Below are 19,595 nucleotides of genomic sequence, written 5' to 3' on the forward strand. Positions count from 1 at the left end.
ACTCTGAAGGGGGAGCATAAGCTCAGTGATAGAAATTCACCATACCTCAAAAACTCTAGTAGATTTTTAGTATTGTGGTGTGTTGGGAGAGGCAATGATTGCAGAAGTCAGTGGTTGACAACCAAACTGGCATTTAGCAGGGTTAAATAATCAACCCGTTTTGGCTTAAGTGCTCAAAAAGTGTGTGGAGATGAGATATGTGTTTGGATTTAGATGACAAGTATGTCATCCAGCTAAACAGGAAGAAAATCTAAGTCTTTTAATATCAGCTGTTGGAAAGTAAGTGCAACATTTTTCAGCCCAAATGGCACGTGCAGAAACTCAGAGGCCAAATGGGGTTATCACAGCTATTTTGGGAATGTCCTCTGAGAACACAGGAACCTGAGGATAGCCCCTAACTAAGTCATCTTTTGAAAAAATTAACTTTCCGGCTAAACATTATGAAAAATCTTGGATGTGTGGGATGGGTAACGATTGGGGGTGGGGGTGACTTGTTAAGGCATTCGTAATCGCCACAAGGGCAGCAACCACCATTGGACTTGGGGACCATACGAAGGGGTGAAGCCCAGAAGCTATTTGACTGGCATACAGTGCCAAGCCTTTCCATGTTAGCAAACTCAGCCTTCATGGTTGCCAGCTTTGCTGGGTCAAGTTGTGCATGGGCATGGACAGGTAGGCTAGTTGTAGAAATGTGGTGCTTGAGGCTATGTTTTGTGACTGTCATGGAGAATGTGGGCTTGGTGAGGTTTGGGAATTCGCCCATCAGTCAAGTAAACTCACATGTGGTACATTCGCTTGACTGATCCATTGTGGGGAACCTACTGGGGGAGCAGGGTAAGGGCCCAAAGTCCTTGACATCTACAAGTCGGCAGTTCTGAAGATTGACTAGCAGTCCTTGTGCACACAGGAAATCTGCACCGAGCAGAGGTCTAGCCACTTCAGCCAGGACAAAGTCCCATGTATAACGTCACCCACTGAAGCGCCTGTTGTGTCCCGTAGGTCTGGATCCTGCTGCCGTTGGCATCCTCCAGCAAGGTTTCGTCACTCTTTGCCTTCTGACCAATAGGTGATACTGGTGGCACACTCACTGGAGCACCATGTCATACAGGAAGCGTCACCCTGACAGGGTGTCTGCAATAAACAGTAGACGACCCTGGCAGCTGGAACCCATGGTGTTCACAGACCTCTGATGTCCCAATGTGCTGGCACTGTTGAAGTTGCAAGGTGGTCAGCACTTCCTAGCTATGAACCAATGCAAGCATGGTAAAAGCATGCATTGTCTGTTTTGCAGCCACGGTTGTGTGTGTGTTGGAGACCCTGCTTACTGAGTCAGAGAAAAGAGGAGGAATTGTGCACCTCTGCCCAGCTGAGTGTAGGCTATCAGCCATTTTATCAAGCTCCCTGAAGTCCATCAGTGCATTAGCCAGGGCTATGCAAACTGGATCAGGCTTTTGCTGCATGAAGAGTTCTTTAACAATAAAACAAGGATGGTGATTTCCCAGGAGAGACACCTTGTGGTCCATTAGCTCCGATGGCCTAGCACTGCTGAGGCCGGGCAAGGAGAGCAACTGTTTGGTGCGCTCAGACTCCGATAGTCCAAAAGTCTGTAAAAGAAGAGTTTTCAACAATTGATATTTATCGTGTTCAGGCGGGTGTTCAAGCAGACTCACCAGTCTCACCACCATGGAACTACTCAGCAATGCTACCACGTAGTCTAGTGTTGGCTGTGGAGATTTCACGCAGCGCAAATTGGGCCTTAACTTGTACCAACCCAACAACGAATAACTGCAATCGTCCTAGAGCATCGGGATCGTTGATGTAGGTTTTTGTAAATAAAATGGTAGAGGCATTTTAAGTTCAACGGAAACTGTAACAACTCCTTTATTGTCAACCCAACACAGAGCAAAAATGCGGTTTAAAAAAAAACTTCACGTTATTACTTCATCATGTTGGACCAGCCTCTTCAACTGAACCCCAACTCAATGTCGATGATTGTGAATTATGCACGCTTCCACCCTGCACAGGGTCCAGTATCACCCAGCGTCTCAATGCTTTGTGCATGTTGTGCAACTGTTTGAGGTTTGGATGTTTATTGGACCTTAAAATCAATTTATTGAGAGCGATGACTGACAATGTTTCCCCTTCTCATTAGCACACATCTGATTTGATGAAGTGCTTTGGGACTAGGGCAATTCCAGCATACCATGTTGTGCATACATGTGTTGTGTAATATTATAAACTCTCTCAATTGCATTGACAGAATTCCATAGCTTCACTCTGGTGTCCTTGTTGTCTTGCACACATAACATGTGGAGGAATTTTGCTCGGGATGGTAGGGCAAGGAAGGCAAAACCAGCAGCCTTTTGTATCAACCAGCTGTGATGTTTGGCAAGGGTCCTCTGGTAGGAATCAGCACATATATCAGATATTGAATTACTTTGTGAATCATATCTTAACTTATCAAGAAAAAGCTGGAGCCATTGCAGTGCTCGATGGAGACGCAGTAAAGTGCGACAGCCAGACACCAGGCCATCACTGTGAAGCCTACTGTTGTTGACCAAATCACTTCTCAGTTCATAATCAATCATGGACTTTATAGTGGCATATTCCTTCCCATGCACACCCTTTCGATGTTGGATGATTATCTCCATCTTACTGTTCACTTCCTCTGATATAAATCCAAAAACAGTGCCAAGTGCATTGATAATTCTGAAAAGACAAGCCCAGAGTCAGTTACCGAAACAAAGACCTGGCTACCTCTCAGCAAAATCAGGAGCTGTCTGGCTCTAGACCTTCAATAGAACCCAATGTAGAAAAACATCCATTTTGACATTCTGGCCAGCAAACTGCTAAAATATTACCAAATGTGTATCTTTAATCACTGGTTGTTAAACTTGTATTCTATCAAACATTGGCAGGGCATGCAACCAGGGTGAGATTGAGAATAAAATTTTCTCTACATTGTCCAACCAGAAAAATAGAGGGCTATGGGTAACCCTAGGTAATTTCTAAAGTAAGTACATCAGAATCAGAATCAGGTTTATTATCACCGGCACGTGACGTGAAATTAGCAGCAGGCAGTTCAATGCAATACATAATCTAGCAAAGAGAGAAAAAAAATAAATTAAATTAAACATAAGAATAAATAAACAAGTAAATCAATTACATGTATTGAATAGATTTTAAAGAATGTGCAAAAAACAAATACTGTATACTAAAAAAGTGAAGTGGTGTTCATGGGTTCAAAGTCCATTCAGGAATCTGATGGCAGAGGGGAAGAAGCTGTTCCTGAATCGCTGAGTGTGTGCCTTCAGGCTCCTGAGGGTAACAGTGAGAAAAGGGCATGCCTTGGGTGCTGGAGGTCCTTAATAATGGACGCTGCCTTTCTGAGACACTGCTCCCTAAAGATGTCCTGGGTATTTTGTAGGCTAGTGCCCAAGATGGAGCTGACTAGATTTACAACTAGATTTCTGCAGCATGTTTGGCACAGCATTGTGGGCTGAAGGGCCTGTATTTTGCTGTGGCTTTTCTATGTTTTTAGAACTCTTAGGGAGGCTATCCCTGGACAGAATATGAGGTGTTGTTCTCCCCTACTTCAGAGTGGTTTTATTTTGGCAAGAGAGGAGGCCATGGATTGACATGTCAGAATGGGAAGTACAATTAAAATGGGTGTTACTGGGAACTCTTGCCTGTTGTGGCAGATGGAGCAAAGTTGCTTGACTGAAGTCTTTTTTTTTTGCCTGCCATGCATGGATGTCCTAGCATGTAACACCAGGCTCTGTTCCTTTCCTGACTTCTCGTACTCCTTCCTTATCTAGTTAACTATTTCTGTCTAACTCCACTTTCTCTATCAAATGAAGATGATTTGGTCCATGCTTCTGCCTGCTCACTTACTTTTGGAGTTCTGTCCATCCTTCAAGATAACTTTCCAATGAAATATCTTCATCTTTGGTCACACAGGCCTGGAATGCAGCCAATAGCTGAGGGATCTGGAAATTGTTGTTGTCACATCGTTGTCCAGAAATTCTGTCCACAGGATTCATGGTTGCTGAAGCAGCAATGAGCTATTCGCAGGGATGAAAAGGTAGGAGAAAATTATTAAAGTTGAGTCATTTCTTTTGGATGGAAATTCTGAAAACAATGTGCCTATTCTATCACAATCTATTTTCTTTCATATAGCTCCAGTACATTTTTTGAGTGAGATGGAAATAAGTTGCACGTGCAATACTGTCTTTGAGATGGATCAATGTGTCTGGTCCATCACCTCACACAATTGATCATCAAGACAGATCAATGTGTCTGGCCATGACCTCACTCAGTTGGGATTCTAGATAATGTGCCTGATGATTTCCCTCAATTAGTCATTGCGATCGATCAATGTGTCTGGTCCATGACCCCGCTCAATTGGTCATCCAAACAGACCAATGTGTCTGCTTCATGCACTTACTTAATTGGAGATTGCGAAAGATCTATCTGTCTGGACTCAATTGATCACTGAGACAGATCAATGTGTCTGGTCCATGTCCTCTCTCAGCTGGTCATTTGGACAGATCAGTGTGTCTGGTCTATTAACTCACTCAATCGGTCTTTGACACAGATCAATGTGTCTGGTTGATGTCCAATTGAGGGAGGACATCGGGACAGATTGATGTGTCTGTTCCATGACCTCTCCCATTTGGTCGCCAGAATAAATTGATGCATCTGGACCATGAACTCACTCAATGTTTCCGGTCCAGGACCTCTCTCAATTGGTCATCAGGACAGATCATTTTGTCATGTTCATGACCTCAAAAAATTGGTCATCAAGACAGATGGATGTGTCCTGTCTATACTCATACTCAGTTGCTCATCCAGATGAATCAATGTGTCTGGTCTATGAAATCACTCAACTGGTCATCGGGAGAGATCAATGTACCTGATCCATAGTCACTTCTCATTGATATATCCAGATAGATCAATGTGTCTGATCCATAATCGCACTCAGTGGTCATTGTGACAGATCAATGCGTCTCGTCGATGATCGCACTCAATAGTCATTGTGACAGGTCAATGTGTCTGGTCCATAACCGTATTCAATGGTCATTGTGACAGATCAATGTGTCTGGTCCATGTTCGCACTCAATGGTTATTGAGATAGATCTATATGTCTGGTCCATGATCGCACTCAATGGCCATTGTAACAGATCAATGTGTATTGTCCATAATCGTACTCAATGGTCATTGTAACAGATCAGTGTGTCTGGTCCATAATCACACTCAATGGTCTTTATGATAGATCAATGTGTCTGGTTGATGATCGCACTAAATGGTCATTAACAGAGTTCGGTGTGTCTGGTCCATTACTTCACATGATTGGTCATCGAGAGTGTTCAATGTGTCTGGTCCATGATCTCACTCAGTTGGTCATCCGGATAGGTCGATGTGTCTAGTCCATGAACTCTCTCAATTGGTCGATGGAATAAGCTGATGCATTCATTATCGAGAGAGATCATGATCATGCGGCTAGAGTCAAGCTGCTCCTGCCATTGTCTGCACGAATTTTGTATGCTTTCCCTGTGACCACATTGGTTTCTTCTGGGTGCGCTGGTTTCCTCCCACATTCCAAAGACATGGTTAATTGACCACATGGGCAATGTGGCCCTGTTGGTCTGGTAGGGCCAGTTGGCGTGCTGTTTCTCTATGAAATTCTAAGAACTGAATGGGAAAACAGGGTCAGACACCCAAAGTTGCTGAGATGAAGCAGTGTGTATGGCAGTCTTAAGTTGCAGAGACAGTGAGTTGTAAATAGTTGCAAATGTGAATTGGTGTTCACTACACAGAAGTGGAAGATCATTTAGAGCTTGTGGGAAGAGAAATTTTATTTTCTTATTGCTGAGACACTAGGAGCTATGAAGGAGCAACAAGACTTGAAATCAACAATCAACCTGTTGAAATTTAGCATGGGTGTCTGGACTACAAGTTGTTTGGAGTATTAGGAGGAAGAAGGTGGACTCCAGTTATGTAATTATCCAGTTAAATTTCATCAGGAGTAACTGGATTTTGTTCTGGGGCCTGACCCCAATGATTGAGAGAATTGCAGAGAAGCGATTGTACAATAGCTTCAGCAGATTGATACTGGATCTGAAGTGCTGATGTCCAATCAGTTGATTTGAATTTCTTTAAATTTAGATGATTAAGGCAGGAGCTACAAGTTGTCTTCCATTGTATTAGAAGAAAAAGAATTTCAGGATGTATATCATATACATTTCTCTGACATTAAATGTACCTATTGAAACCTATTGTTTGTATGTGTGAAGGAATGCAGGAAGAGGTGAAATGCTTTGGCAGTTCTACAACAAAGTATTCAAGACAGATTTTAAAATATCTTAAAAGTCCTGGGCATCAAATGCATTGATATCATTATTCACAGGCCCCATTCTTTCCTGTGTAGTCTCCACCAATGCCAAAGGGGAGAAGAGGATCAAGAGGAACACCAAAGGTGGGGAGGGAGGATGGAGATGTAAAATGATCCCTGAAAGCCTGAGGAATCCATTGAAGGAGAGATCTAGAACTTCTTTCCATCCAAAGGGTAGTTTTGGTCTGGAACACACACTTGAAGTAATGGTAAATGCAAAAATCCTTAAATGCATATAAAATTATGTAAATGTGATGCAGAATAATCTTTGGGGATGTCAAGTCCCAGGAAGTGTGACTAGGATGGACAGATTGTGCACTTCACATGATGGACTGAATGGGCTCCTCCTTCCATAGTCTTGTCTCCCAAATACCCAATGATTGTTTGAAAATTCTGCACCAGGTTATCATTTCTCTGCTTTTCAATCACATCAATAAACCCCAGTTCTTTGTATGATTTTGTTCAGCTATAAATACAAATTATTTGTTACTGTAACCAACTTAAGGGACTGATTGGCCTTGTAAAAAAATCACCTCCAATGGGGTGGTTCTCCCGAACAGAGACATAGAACAAAATTTAGGGCAGAGCTCTATTACTATTGGGAGGATGATACTGACTGTGGGTAGTTGAGGAGAGTCTTACCTTGATTTTGTGATGACTTTGGTGTATTGATTCCTGAGGGTTTAACTGTTGAAACGGGGCTGTAGAAATAATGAACAACTGAGAGTAGTTGGGCCTTAGTTTAGAATCAGATCCTAGGTACAACTGGAGTGAAGTCCAGTGACACAAAGCAATGCATACTATTGATTCATTAACTTTGCCTCCAACTTTCACCCTGCCCTCAAGTTTACCTGGTCCATTTCCGACACCTCCCTCCCCTTTCTTGATCTTTCTGTCTCTATCTCTTGGAGACAGCTTATCTATTGATGTCTACTATAAGCCTACTGACTCTCACAGATATCTGGATTATTCCTCTTCTCACCCTGTCTCTTGCAAAAATGCCATCCCCTTCTCGCAATTCTTTCGTCTCTGCCGCATCTGCGCTCAGGATGAGGCTTTTCATTCCAGGACAAGGGAGATGTCCTCCTTTTTTAAAGAAAGGGGCTTCCCTTCCTCCACCATCAACTCTGCTCTCAACCGCATCTCCCCCATTTCACGCACATCTGCTCTCACTCCATCTTCCCGTCACCCCACTCGGAATAGGGTTCCCCTGGTCCTCACCTACCACCCCACCAGCCTCCGGGTCCAACATATTATTCTCCGTAACTTCCGTCACCTCCAACGGGATCCCACCACTAAGCACATCTTTCCCTCCCCCGCCCCCCCCCCCCGCTTTCCACAGGGATTGCTCCCTGCGTGACTCCCTTGTCCATTCGTCCCCCCCATCCCTCCCCACTGATCCCCCTCCTGGCACTTATCCTTGTAAGTGGAACAAATGCTACACATGCCCTTACACTTCCTCCCTTACCACCATTCAGGGCCCCAGACAGTCCTTCCAGGTGAGGCGACACTTCACCTGTGAGTCGGCTGGGGTAATATACTGTGTCCGGTGCTCCCGATGAGGCTTTCGATATATTGGCGAGACCCAGCGCAGACTGGGAGATCATTTTGCTGAACACCTATGCTCTGTCCGCCAGAGAAAGCAGGATCTCCCAGTGGCCACACATTTTAATTCCACATCCCATTCCCATTCTGACATGTCTATCCACGGCTTCCTCTACTGTAAGGATGAAGCCACACTCAGGTTGGAGGAACAACATCTTATATTCCGTCTGGGTAGCCTCCAACCTGATGGCATGAACATCGACTTCTCTAACTTCCGCTAATGCCCCACCTCCCCCTCGTACCCTATCTGTTACTTATTTTTATACACACATTCTTTCTCTCACTCTCCTTTTTCTCCCTCTGTCCCTCTAAATATATCCCTTGCCCATCCTCTGGGTTCCCCCCCCCCCCGTCTTTCTTCCCGGACCTCCTGTCCCATGATCCTCTCGTATCCCCTTTGCCAATCAACTGTCCAGCTCTTGGCTCCATCCCTCCCCCTCCTGTTTTCTCCTATCATTTTGGATCTCCCCCTCCCCCTCCAACTTTCAAATCTCTTCCTTCAGTTAGTCCTGACGAAGGGTCTCGGCCTGAAATGTCGACTGCACCTCTTCCTAGAGATGCTGCCTGGCCTGCTGCGTTCACCAGCAACTTTTATGTGTGTTGCCCATTCTGACATGCCTATCCACGGCCTCCTTTACTGCAAAGATGAAGCCACACTCAGTTGGAGGAACAACACCTTATATTCCGTCTGGGTAGCCTCCAACCTGATGGCATGAACATTAACTTCTCTAACTTCCGCTAATGCCCCACCTCCCCCTCGTACCCCATCCATTATTTATTTATATACACACGTTCTTTCTCTCTCTCTCCTTTTTCTCCCTCTGTCCCTCTGACTATACCCCTTGCCCATCCTCTGGGTTCCCCCCCCCTTTTCTTTCTCCCTGGGCCTCCTGTCCCATGATCCTCTCATATCCCTTTTGCCAATCACCTGTCCAGCTCTTGGCTCCATCCCTCCCCCTCCTGTCTTCTCCTATCATTTTGGATCTCCCCCTCCCCCTCCCACTTTCAATCTCTTACTAGCTCTTCCTTCAGTTAGTCTTAACAAAGGGTCTCGGCCCAAAACGTCGACTGTACCTCTTCCTAGAGATGCTGCCTGACCTGCTGCGTTCACCAGCAAATTTGATGTGTCTTGCTTGAATTTCCAGCATCTGCAGAATTCCTCGTGTTTATGGATATGAGTGAACTGTGTTTGTTTAATTGAGCACATATACATGAAATGTTGTCATCATCATCAGGGACCCCCACCACCCAGGACGTGCTCTTTTCTCACTGCTGCCATCAAGAAGGAGGTCCAGGAGCCTCAAGACCCACACCACCAAGTTCAGGAACAGTTATTATCCCTCAACCATCAGGCAGGAGGTGCAGGATCCTCAGGACCCACACTACCAGGTTCAGGAACAGTTATTATCCCTCAACCATCAGGAAGGAGGTACAGAAACCTCAGGACCCACACCACCAGGTTCAGGAACAGTTATTATCCCTCAACCATCAGGCAGGAGGTGCAGGATCCTCAGGACCCACACTACCAGGTTTAGAAACAGCTATTATCCCTCAAACTTCAGGAAGGAGGTCCAGAAGCCTCAGGATCCACACCACCAGGTTCAGGAACGATTATTATCCCTCAACCATCAGGCTCTTGAACTAGAGTGAATACCTTCATCAACTTCACTCACCCCGTCATTGAAATGTTCCCACAACTAATGGACTCACATTCAAGGACTCTTGACCTCATGTTCCCGATATTTATTTATTTATTATTTCTTCCTTTTTGTATTTACACAGTTTGTTGTCGTTCGCACTTTGGTTGAGCACCCAAGTTGGTGCCATCTTTACATTGATTCTGTTATAGTTATTCTATTATGGATTTATTGAGTATGCCCACAAGAAATGAATCTCAGGGTTGTACATACATATACTTTGATAATAAATTTACTCTGAATGTTGAACTTTGTTTTTTAGTGATGCCTAGAAGCTGCCCACTTTCCAAAACGGAGCATCAGATGGAGTAGAGAGTGACCATCTTCTGCCTGGGAAAACCTCTATAGTTTTCATGACTGCCTCAGGTTTCTTCATGCTCTTTGGTAAGCCTTCACGTGGTTTTGCAGATAAACCAAAGTTGTTTACTGAGATAAGTTGATCTCTGTCTCAGGGCTGGTGATCTGGCCTACAGCAATGATTTAATGTGAAGTTTCTATATTCCATTGTAAAACTATCTGAAAATATTGTACTTTGCTGAATAAGGTATTTTTTGAGCTTTTAAACAAAATTTTAACATTTTAATTTCTGCTGAACAATCCCTAATTCCCATAAAATATTAACATGTAATTCTTTAAATAATAAAAAAGATTAATATTTTTACACAACTGTGTGCATGAAATAGTGTCATAAAAGTGATGCTTTTTCCTTGAATTTTTAAAAACTGATTTGCTATTGATTCATTTTGAAGAGCTGACAGTTGTTGCTTTTCACAGAACAAGGGGCACAAATCACTACATTTCAATGTTTTGATGTACATGTGACAAGTAAAGCTTATCTTTCTCACTTTATCCCATCTAAGGGCCCAGTGATGGGTTTGGATGCATTTTTCCCTTAGTTTAGGTTTGGTTTTGCTGGTACACTTGAATTGTTAAGGTTTTTTTTTAACCTGAACCAGAGATTCAGGAAATTCCCATTCCTGTTTGCATAGTAGGGGAATTAAGAATTATGGGGAAAAGGCAGGTAGGTGGAGATGAGTCCATGGCCAGATCAGCCATGGCGGAGCAGGCTCGACGGGCCAGATGGCCTACTCCTGCTCCCATTTCTTATGTTCTTTTAAGGAAGGCAGCCTTATTCACTTACACTCAAGCTCAGACTTACACGTAACTCTTTCTCTGAGATAGAATTGTGGCCCTTCCATGCTGCCTCAGTTCTCACCAATGGGCAGCCAACAGCTTTCATTTCCTGAACTGTGAGACATAACCAAATCAAAGTCTGACTGATAGAGAAAAATAGAGTGAATCATTCTCAGACAAACTTGGAAGGAATTGGAGATGAAAAATCAGTAGCGTACAGTACCAGCGACCGGGGTTCAATTCCCACCGCAGCCTGAAAGGAGTTTGTACGTTTCTTCTGGGTGCTCCAGCTTCCGCCCACTGTCCAAAGACATACCGGTTGGTGGGTTAATTGGTCATTGTAAATTGTCCTGTAATTAGGCTAGAGTTAAATTGGGAGTTGCTGGGTGGTGAGGCTTGAAAAGGCAAAGGGCCTGTTCCACATTGTATCTCAATAAACAGGTAATAAATATAAAGAAAATGCTTACAGACAGGCACTACTTACAGAGGTTAAAGCTCATCAGGTAAATGAGGAGCAGGATGATAATCACTACAGCTGGCAGAAATCTCATGGCTCTCCCCCAGCAGCCCAACAACTTTGCCTTATTCTCTGGTTGCAACTTTCTCTGATACATCCTGAGATTTGCAGGGGTACTGTCCTGGCTGGCGAATCCCAATGACATCCTAATCCAGAGTCTTTGTTTGGTGGTGAAATGTAGACTTAAATGTTTACCAAACACATAAGGGTTACAAAGTCCTCTGGTCTGTTTGTTCCTCCCTTTCTGCTGTCACTGCAGTCTTAAAAGGGAAATATGTTTCGGCATATTGAGAGCGAACAGAATTCTTATTACTTTGGATTTTGTACCAAAATATCTGTATACTCTAGTTATGGATAAATTAAATGGCCTTGGGCAAGGGGGAGAGGAGGGAGAATCCTCAGGAGTGCTTGGTGTGAGTTTGTTATGGAATGGTCAATCCCGAGCCGATGGGAGTCCTCATTCCTTTAGTGTTGTTGCGAGGCAATACCTTGCACTTGTACCCAGCATTAAAATGAAGGAAGAGTGTGCAACTCGGAAGGGTGATATACTCCCCAGGTGGTGGTCCTTGTCCTTCTTAGAAGTAGAGGTTGTGGGCTTAGGAGGTAAATGGGTTTATTGTTTTCACACGTACTGAGGTACAGTGAACAATTTTGTTTTGCAAACAACCCATACAGATCCTCCTATAGATAATCAGCTCTGGTTTAAGAACACAGAAATTTACAGCACATTACAGGCCCTTCGGCCCACAATGTTGTGCCGACCATGTAACCTACTCTAGAAGTGCCTAGAATTTCCCTACCGCATAGGCCTCTATTTTTCTAAGCTCCACGTATCTACCCTAGGGTCTCTTAAAAGACGCGATTGTTTTCTGACATTGAGTGAAAGGTTGTTGTGACAACACTCAACCAGATTTTCAATTTCTCTCTTATATGCTCATTCATCATCACCTTGGATTCCTTAATGTTATTCCTTAATCCATTATCGTTAATCGATGGTCAGGCTCTCCAATTTCATGTGGGCAGGACCACATCCTTCTTTTTCCCTGTATTGATAGTATCAACGTGGATCATGACTTTGGCTGTTTATCCTCCTCATTTTGAACATGTTGAAATCGCACTGCGAAATCCCCGACCCTGGCATAAGTGGCGACGCCAGTTTGAGAATCCCGTTTGCAGCTACCCTTGCGCAATTGAATCCAGCAGTGGAGCTGGTCACGCATGTCTGCCAGCTCTCGCAGTGATTGCCACATCTCCGTGCAGCCAGTGTAGCTGTACAGGCCTGGCCATCGTTGCTTTTCTTGGAAAGCAGCATTCCCAGCAATTTCCAACATTGTTTGAAAGGGGGATGGCCACAGGGATTCCTGCAGTTTTCCTGTGCTGGCAGCCCCACCTGCTGGTCACACATCGCTGCGGACAATAACTGTGGAGGCAAAGCACACTGGGGAGGAATGCAGAGGGTCAGGCAGCATCTGTCGAATGAAATGGATACTCGGTATTTCAGGTCATGACTTTATCTATCCCGATCCACAATATGGCCTGTCTATTTCCCTCCACACAGCTCCCGCAGTATTTTCAAACCCTTGCGCCCCCATTAATCATGGGGTGAAGAGTTTCACTAAACATACTAACCATTGTTTCTCAGCTCCATAGTGAATTCAGCTCCAGCTCCACAAGCTGCTTAGTAAAGTGCGGCAGCTGGTTGCACTTCCTGCACACCTGGTTGCCAGGGACAATAAAATGAGACTATCATTTAAAGGGATTAACCAAGTTCACTGGGGGCTTTATTCCACTCATGCCTTACAGTTAGGGTGAGGGTTAAGTACAACCTACATTTACTTTTACTTTGAGAGCAAAAAGAGGTACGCTCACCTGCGTACGCTCACAGTCACCCTCCTCGCTGAAGCCCAACCATTTGCCCACAGACACACAAAGCTTTGAGAAGAGCGACCTTGAGTTGGGAATGCCGTTGTTAAGGTTAACGTGTGGACACCGGTCTACAGAGAGGACAGTGAGTAGCAACAAGATAGTATTTTTCAAGCAACATATACAAAATGCTGGAGGAACTCAGCAGGCTAGTCAGCATCTAGGAAAAGAATGAACAGTTGACGTTTTGGGCTGAGACCCCTCACTTTCACTTTTCTTAAGGCTGCTAATGTAATAAAGGGGCTGCAATGGTAGTCAGTGGTTGGTTGGCTCCTCCTGTGAGACATAAGATATCCACAGTTTGATGGTGCTTCTTTGGGCTGATTGAGCAATTGGTGCTTTGCTGTACCTCGGTGAGGCTTCAAGCAAAGCCAAGAAGGGGCACGAGCGCATGATCAACTCCATTTCTCACCGATTAAAGCATCGTGCAAGACTGAAATTGACAAGGATGAGAGTAGAAGGTGAGCGGCAGTTGGCGAGAGACGGCTGCCACAGGAAGGGGCCGATGTGTGACCAGTCTCTCTTTTGCTGCTCCTGGAGGAAAGTGTTTGCATCAACCAGTCTCTCTTTCTCCATCTCGCTTGATGTTACCGGAACCTTCAGTCTTGAGAAAGGTTTAATTGACGTGGTGTGTGGATTGGGCCCTGTAGTTCATGTTCTGATGTGTTTCTGGTTTCTGGTCACTCCTTTTTTGTTGCTATTTTGTGCAATTTTGTTCGGGGTGGACCAGCTTGGTGGGCTGCAGTCAACAAACAACACTGCGCTAAATTGAACTGAGCTGAGCTGACACTGAACAGTCCTGGGCTGTTTCAATGACTTTGTGGTTTGATGTTTTATATTCTGTGCTTTTCGCCATTTGCGAGATTTATTCTTTTTTTTGTGCGTTGGAGTTTGATGTTTCTCTTTGAATGGGTTCCATGGTTTAATAAGACCAGAAGACAAAGAAGCAGAAATAGGCCATCTGGCCCATCGAGACTGCACTGCCATTCAATTAATGCTAACATTGCATTTGCCTCCCTCAACCTGCAAGTAAGTCAACCTTCAGGGTGTTCTGCACGACGACCCCCAAGTCCCTTTCCATCTCAGATTTTTTGACTTTCTACCCAGTTAGAAAATAGTCTGCACATTTATTTTTACTACTGAAATGCAACACCATGCATTTTCCAACATTGTATTTCATTTGCCACTCTCTTGCCCATTCTCCTAATCTGTCTGAGTCCTTCTGCAGACTTCCTGTTTCCTCAACACCACCTGCCCCTCCACCAATCATGTTTTATCATCTGCAAACATGGCAACAAAGCCATCTATTCCATCATCTAAATCATTGATATACAGCATAAAAAGAAGCGGTCCCAATACCGACCGATAAGACCATAAGATATAGAACAGAAGGCCATTCGGCCCATTGAGTTTGCTCCACCATTCAGTCATGGGCTGATCCAATTCTTCCAGTCATCCCCACTCCCCACTCATCAATCATCGCTAATGGTGACCCTGGCAAAACACAACTAGTCACTGGCAGCCAACCAGAAAAGGATCCTTTTATTCCCACTCGCTGCCTCCTACCAATCAGCCAATGCTCGAACCATGCCAGTAACTTTCCTGTAATACCATGGGCTCTTAACCTAGTAAGCAGCGTCATGCATAGCACCTTGTCAAAGGCCTTCTGAAACTCCAAATATACAACTTCCACTGCATCCGCTTTATCTGTCCTACTTGCAATCTCCTTAAGGAATTCCCTGAAGGAAACCATGCTGACTTTGTCCTGTCTTGTCCTATGTCACCAAGTGCTCCATAACCTCATCCTTCACAATTGACTCCAACATCCTCTCAACCACTGAGGTCAGGCTAACTGGTCAATAATTTTCTTTCTGCTGCCTTCCTCCTTTTTTAAAGAGTGGAGTGACATTTGCAATTTTCCAGTCCTTTGGAACAATGCCAGGGTCCAGTGATTCTTGAAAGATCATTACTAATGCCTCCACAATCTTGTCCACTACCTCTTTCATAGCCCTAGCGTGCAGTTCTTCTGGTCTGGGTGACTTAGAAACCACAGAAAAACTACAGCACAGAAACAGGCCTTTTGGCCCTTCTTGGCTGTGCCGAACCATTTTCTGCCTAGTCCCACTGACCTGCACACAGACCATATCCCTCCATACACCTCCCATCCATGTATCTGTCCAATTTATTCTTAAATGTTAAAAAAGAACCTGCATTTACCACCTCATCTGGCAGCTCATTCCACACTCCCACCACCCTCTGTGTGAAGAAGCCCCCCTCCCAATGTTCCCTTTAAACTCTTCCCCTTTCACCCTTAACCCATGTCCTCTGGTTTTTTTCTCTCCTTGCCTCAGTGGAAAAAGCTTGCTTGCATTCACTCTATTTACACCCATCATAATTTTATATACCTCTATCAAATCTCCCCTCATTCTTCTATGTTCCAGGGAATAAAGTTCTAACCTATTCAACCTTTCTCTGTAACTGAGTTTCTCAAGTCCCGGCAACATCCTTGTAGACCTCCTCTGCACTCTTTCAACCTTATTAATATCCTTCCTGTAATTTGTTGACCAAAACTGAACACAATACTCCAGATTCGGCCTCACCAATGCCTTATAAAAATAAAATAAATAAATACTCAATACTTTGATTAATAAAGGCCAATGTACCAAAAGCTCTCTTTAAGACCCTATCTACCTGTGACGCCACTTTTAGGGAATTTTGTATCTGTATTCCCAGATCCATCCCTCTGTTCTCCTGCACTCCTCAGTGCCCTACCATTTACCCTGTATGTACTTATGCACCTTTAGGTCTTCCAGCTTTTTGAGCACCTTCTCCATTGTTATAGTAACTGCACTCACTTCTCTTCCCTCACACCCTTCAATATCTGGCACATTGCTGGTGTCTTCCACAGTGAACTCTGATGCAAAGTGCTCATTTAGTTCATCTGCCATTTCCTTGACTCCTGCTACACCAGACTTTGCTTTCTCCCTATCAAATTTCAAATTGAACTTAATCATATTGTGATCATTGTCTCCTAAAGGTTCTTTTACCTTAAGCTCCCTAATCACCTCTGGTTCATTACTTAACACCCAATCCAGTACAGCTGATCCCCTAGTAGGTTCAAGGACAAACGGCTCTAAAAAGCCACCTCGTAGGCATTCAACAAATTCGATCTCTTGGGATCCATTAACATCCATCTGCATGTTAAAATCTCCCATGACTGTCATAACATTGCCCCTTTGACATACCTTTTCTTTTTCCCATTGTAATCTGTAGTCCACATCCCAGGAACATTCAGGGCAGAATGCTCCTGTTAGGGTGGAGGACAGATACACCAAGGTCAGGGAACCTTGGCTAATGAGAAATACCTAGGCTCTGGTCAGGAAAAACAAGATAGTATAAAATGCTTTTATACTTCAGGCAGCTGGGTAGAAATGAATCCCTCGTCGAATATATGAAGTTTATTATCAGGCTGAGAGAGAAATCAGGAGGGTGAAATGAGATGGATGTGGCAGGCAGGGTTGAAGATAATCCCAACAGTGAATGGGTGACTTGGGAGAGAATAGGTCTTTAAAGGTCTTCATGGCTGCCTATGTGTGGAGCCACAGGAGATAGCTGAGATTTTTATAGTTTCTAAGGATAATATCATAGATCCCAAAGTTAAAAGAATGATAGTTATGAGGTCTTGAAACATATGCATATTATGAAGGAAGAGGGAAGTGCATTAACGTCAGCAAATCCACAGAGACATCCCAGCATAGCTCTGCACCTTATGGGCGGTCATGGATGAAATGACAGAGGCCCTTGTAGGTATTTGCTTCGTTGTTAGCGTGAAGTTCCAGAAGAGTGGAGGGCTCCATTGTTCAAGAAGGGTAGAAAGGACACCCACAGGCCAGTGACTCCGACTTTAGGCAAAGGGGACTTGCAGGGAGGACACGGTGGTTGGCGTGGACCAGTTGAGCCAAAAAGCATGTTTCTGTGCTGTATAACTGTGTGACTGTCTGACTGAAGGCCACATCCCTGCTGAGAGCTCAGTCAGGAACTCCAGCCTATGCTCAGTTTGCGTCTTTTGATAAATGATCAATGAGTCGGTGATGATGGGGGATCATTGTTCACTGTTCTCTCTCTGATGAATCTTCCTTATTTCTCTTGCTGATTTAGTCAGGCTGGTTCTTATCAAAAACTTGCTCCCAAATATACATCTCTATATTAATAAATAATCTTGGCTCCACTTTTATTCCATTTGGGACCCCAGTTTCATAACTGCTTTAGAAGTTTGAATAATCTTGGACTCCACTGGACCTGATGTTGTAACTGGTTTCTCACTTTCCAATCTTGCTGAAGGGCTGCTGGCTGGAAACTCTAGGTATGTCCCATAGGTGCTTAATGACTGGCAGAACATTTCCAGCACTACCGTTTAATTTGCCAGGATTCCACCATTTTTTTTAACATCATAGCTCAATGCCTATGATGCCTATGCCAATGTTTACTGCTCTGTATTTTCCTGACAGAGAGCGCGTGCGAGAGTGGGGGCGAGAGGGCGAACGTGCAAGAGTGAGGGGCAAGAGGGGCAGAGTGCCCGACAGTGAGGGGCGAGAGGGCACGACAGTGAGGGGCGAGAGGCCAGAGGGCGAGAGTGAGGGAAGAGAGTGTGCGAGGGGGAGGGGGAGAGGGGGACGAAGGAGATAAAGACAGAAAGAAGAGTGCGTAAGATAGAGAGAGATGGAGAGAGACAAAAAGAGAGGAGAGTGAGGCAGAGGAAAAAGAGAGAAGGGGTGACAGAGATAGAAGAAGTGTGTTAGAGGGAGGGAGAGAAAAGAGAGATAGAGCAGAGAGAGAGAGGGGCAGAGAGAGAGAGAGAGTAAGAGGGAGAGAGAGAGTGGTAGAGCAGAGAGAGAGGAGAGAGATAGATGGAGAGAGTGGGTGAGAGAGAGAGAGATGGGGAAAGAGAGAGACAGAGACAGAGGAGGGAGAGAGAGGGAGAGAGAGGAACAGAGACAGAATGAGATAGAGACACAGATACAGAGAGACAGAGACAGGGAGAGAGGGGAGAAGGAGAGAGGGGGAGAGAATGAGCAAGAGAAAGTGAGAGAGAGAGAGAAAGATAGAGAGAGACACACAGGAGAGAGGAACAGAGAGAGGGAGAGTGTGAGAGAGACAGAGAGATGGAGTGAGAGAGAGAGGAGTGTGAGGAAGAGAGTGGAGAGACAAATAGAGAAGAGGAGAGGGAGGGGAGAGAGTGAGTGTGAGGAGAGAGTGTGAGAGTGCAGAGAAAGAGAGAGTTGGAGAGAGGAGAGAGACAGGAGAGAATGAGTGGGTGAGAGAAATATAGAGTGAGCGAGAGAGAGGAGAGAGAAGGGAGAGGTGAGAGAGGGAGTGAGAGAAGAGGAAGTGTGAGAGAGTGAGCAAGAGAGAGGCACACAGACAGAAAGATAGTGAGAGAGAGAGGAGAGACAATGAGACAGTGAGTGATACAGAGGAGAGGGGACAGAGAGAATTTGAGGGAGAAGGGAGTGAGCGAGGGAGAGGAGAGAGCATGAGAGGGTGAGTTCAGGAGAGGAGAAGGAGAGGGAGTAAGAAAAGGGAGTGAAAGAGTTGAGAGAGAGTGTGAGGAGAGACAGAGAGACAGATCTGTCTGAATTCATACACATTCGCTATCACTACCCTGACTCTGTGTGGAATGGACCCATATTTACTTTGGTGACTTCTCTCTGCAGAGACACAATGGATGAAAATATCCTGATGGTCACTGAGCAGCACTGAGGTTACATGTACACGTCAGCTTTTTATTTCAGTTTAAGTAGAAGATTTACTATCAGTGTTCGATTTCGTGCAGCCATCTGTTTTCACTTGGTCTGAGGGCTTACGTCGTTCTCGTTCCTTTGATGGCTCATTCCCACAGCCTGCACTCAACCGCAGAATCTGGAAAAAATGGGAAAGCCCTGTTGGTATCTGCTGCATTTCACGACAAACATACCAGGAACTCACAGTTACCGTCATTTAACTAATATCGCAGGCAACAAAATAAATTTGGGCAGCATCACCGACAACAGTATAAGACCATAAGACATAGGAGCAGAATTAGGCCACTCAGCCCATCGAGTCTGCTCCACCATTCCATCATGGCTGATCCGGGATCCCATACACCTGCCTTCTTGCCATATTCTTTGATGCCCTGACGGATCAGGAAACTATCAACTTCTGCCTTCTTTCCATGGCCATGCCCTCCACAGCAGTTTGTGGCAGAGCATTCCACAGATTCACTACTCTCTGGCTAAAAAAAAAATCCTTCTTACCTCTGTTCTAAAAGGTCATTCCTCAATTTTGA

General features: G+C 44.6%; 2 protein-coding genes across 12 annotated transcripts in view; both read right to left on the reverse strand.

Moving 5' to 3' along the window:
* Window positions 1-1,713: 1,713 nt before the first annotated feature.
* Window positions 1,714-12,913, reverse strand: LOC140197314 (ceramide-1-phosphate transfer protein-like). Its single transcript, XM_072257269.1, has 4 exons — window positions 11,315-12,913; window positions 7,037-7,095; window positions 3,895-4,064; window positions 1,714-2,709 (listed from the first exon to the last, which is right to left on the reverse strand). The coding sequence occupies exons 1-4, from the start codon at window positions 11,490-11,492 to the stop codon at window positions 2,184-2,186; spliced, it is 933 nt and encodes a 310-aa protein (XP_072113370.1). The 5' UTR covers window positions 11,493-12,913; the 3' UTR covers window positions 1,714-2,183.
* A 275-nt stretch (window positions 12,914-13,188) lies between these two features.
* The window catches only part of LOC140197313 (uncharacterized), a 59,314-nt gene continuing 52,907 nt past the window's right edge, over window positions 13,189-19,595 (reverse strand). For 9 of the 11 annotated variants that reach the window (XM_072257259.1, XM_072257262.1, XM_072257256.1 and 6 more), the window contains one exon: window positions 13,189-19,189. In XM_072257259.1, the coding sequence (XP_072113360.1) occupies window positions 17,719-18,918 (1,200 nt within the window). In that variant the 5' untranslated portion in view covers window positions 18,919-19,189 and the 3' untranslated portion in view covers window positions 13,189-17,718. The remainder of the gene's footprint in view (window positions 19,190-19,595) is intronic. The other 2 variants (XM_072257266.1, XM_072257267.1) reach the window with 1 other exon arrangement.

The sequence above is a fragment of the Mobula birostris genome, chromosome 5 (assembly GCF_030028105.1).
Source record: "Mobula birostris isolate sMobBir1 chromosome 5, sMobBir1.hap1, whole genome shotgun sequence".
Taxonomy (NCBI): domain Eukaryota; kingdom Metazoa; phylum Chordata; class Chondrichthyes; order Myliobatiformes; family Myliobatidae; genus Mobula; species Mobula birostris.

What these genes read in the sequence shown, in the direction of transcription:
- LOC140197314 (XM_072257269.1), bottom strand. Translation starts at nt 11,492, where the DNA reads ATGTCATTGGGATTCGCCAGCCAGGACAGTACCCCTGCAAATCTCAGG. An exon ending in AAAGTCATCACAAAATCAAG is followed by an intron (nt 4,065 to 7,036) that starts GTAAGACTCTCC and finishes CCCTGCGAATAG; the next exon opens with CTCATTGCTGCTTCAGCAAC. An exon ending in GGATGGACAGAACTCCAAAA is followed by an intron (nt 2,710 to 3,894) that starts GTAAGTGAGCAG and finishes TTGTCTTTTCAG; the next exon opens with AATTATCAATGCACTTGGCA.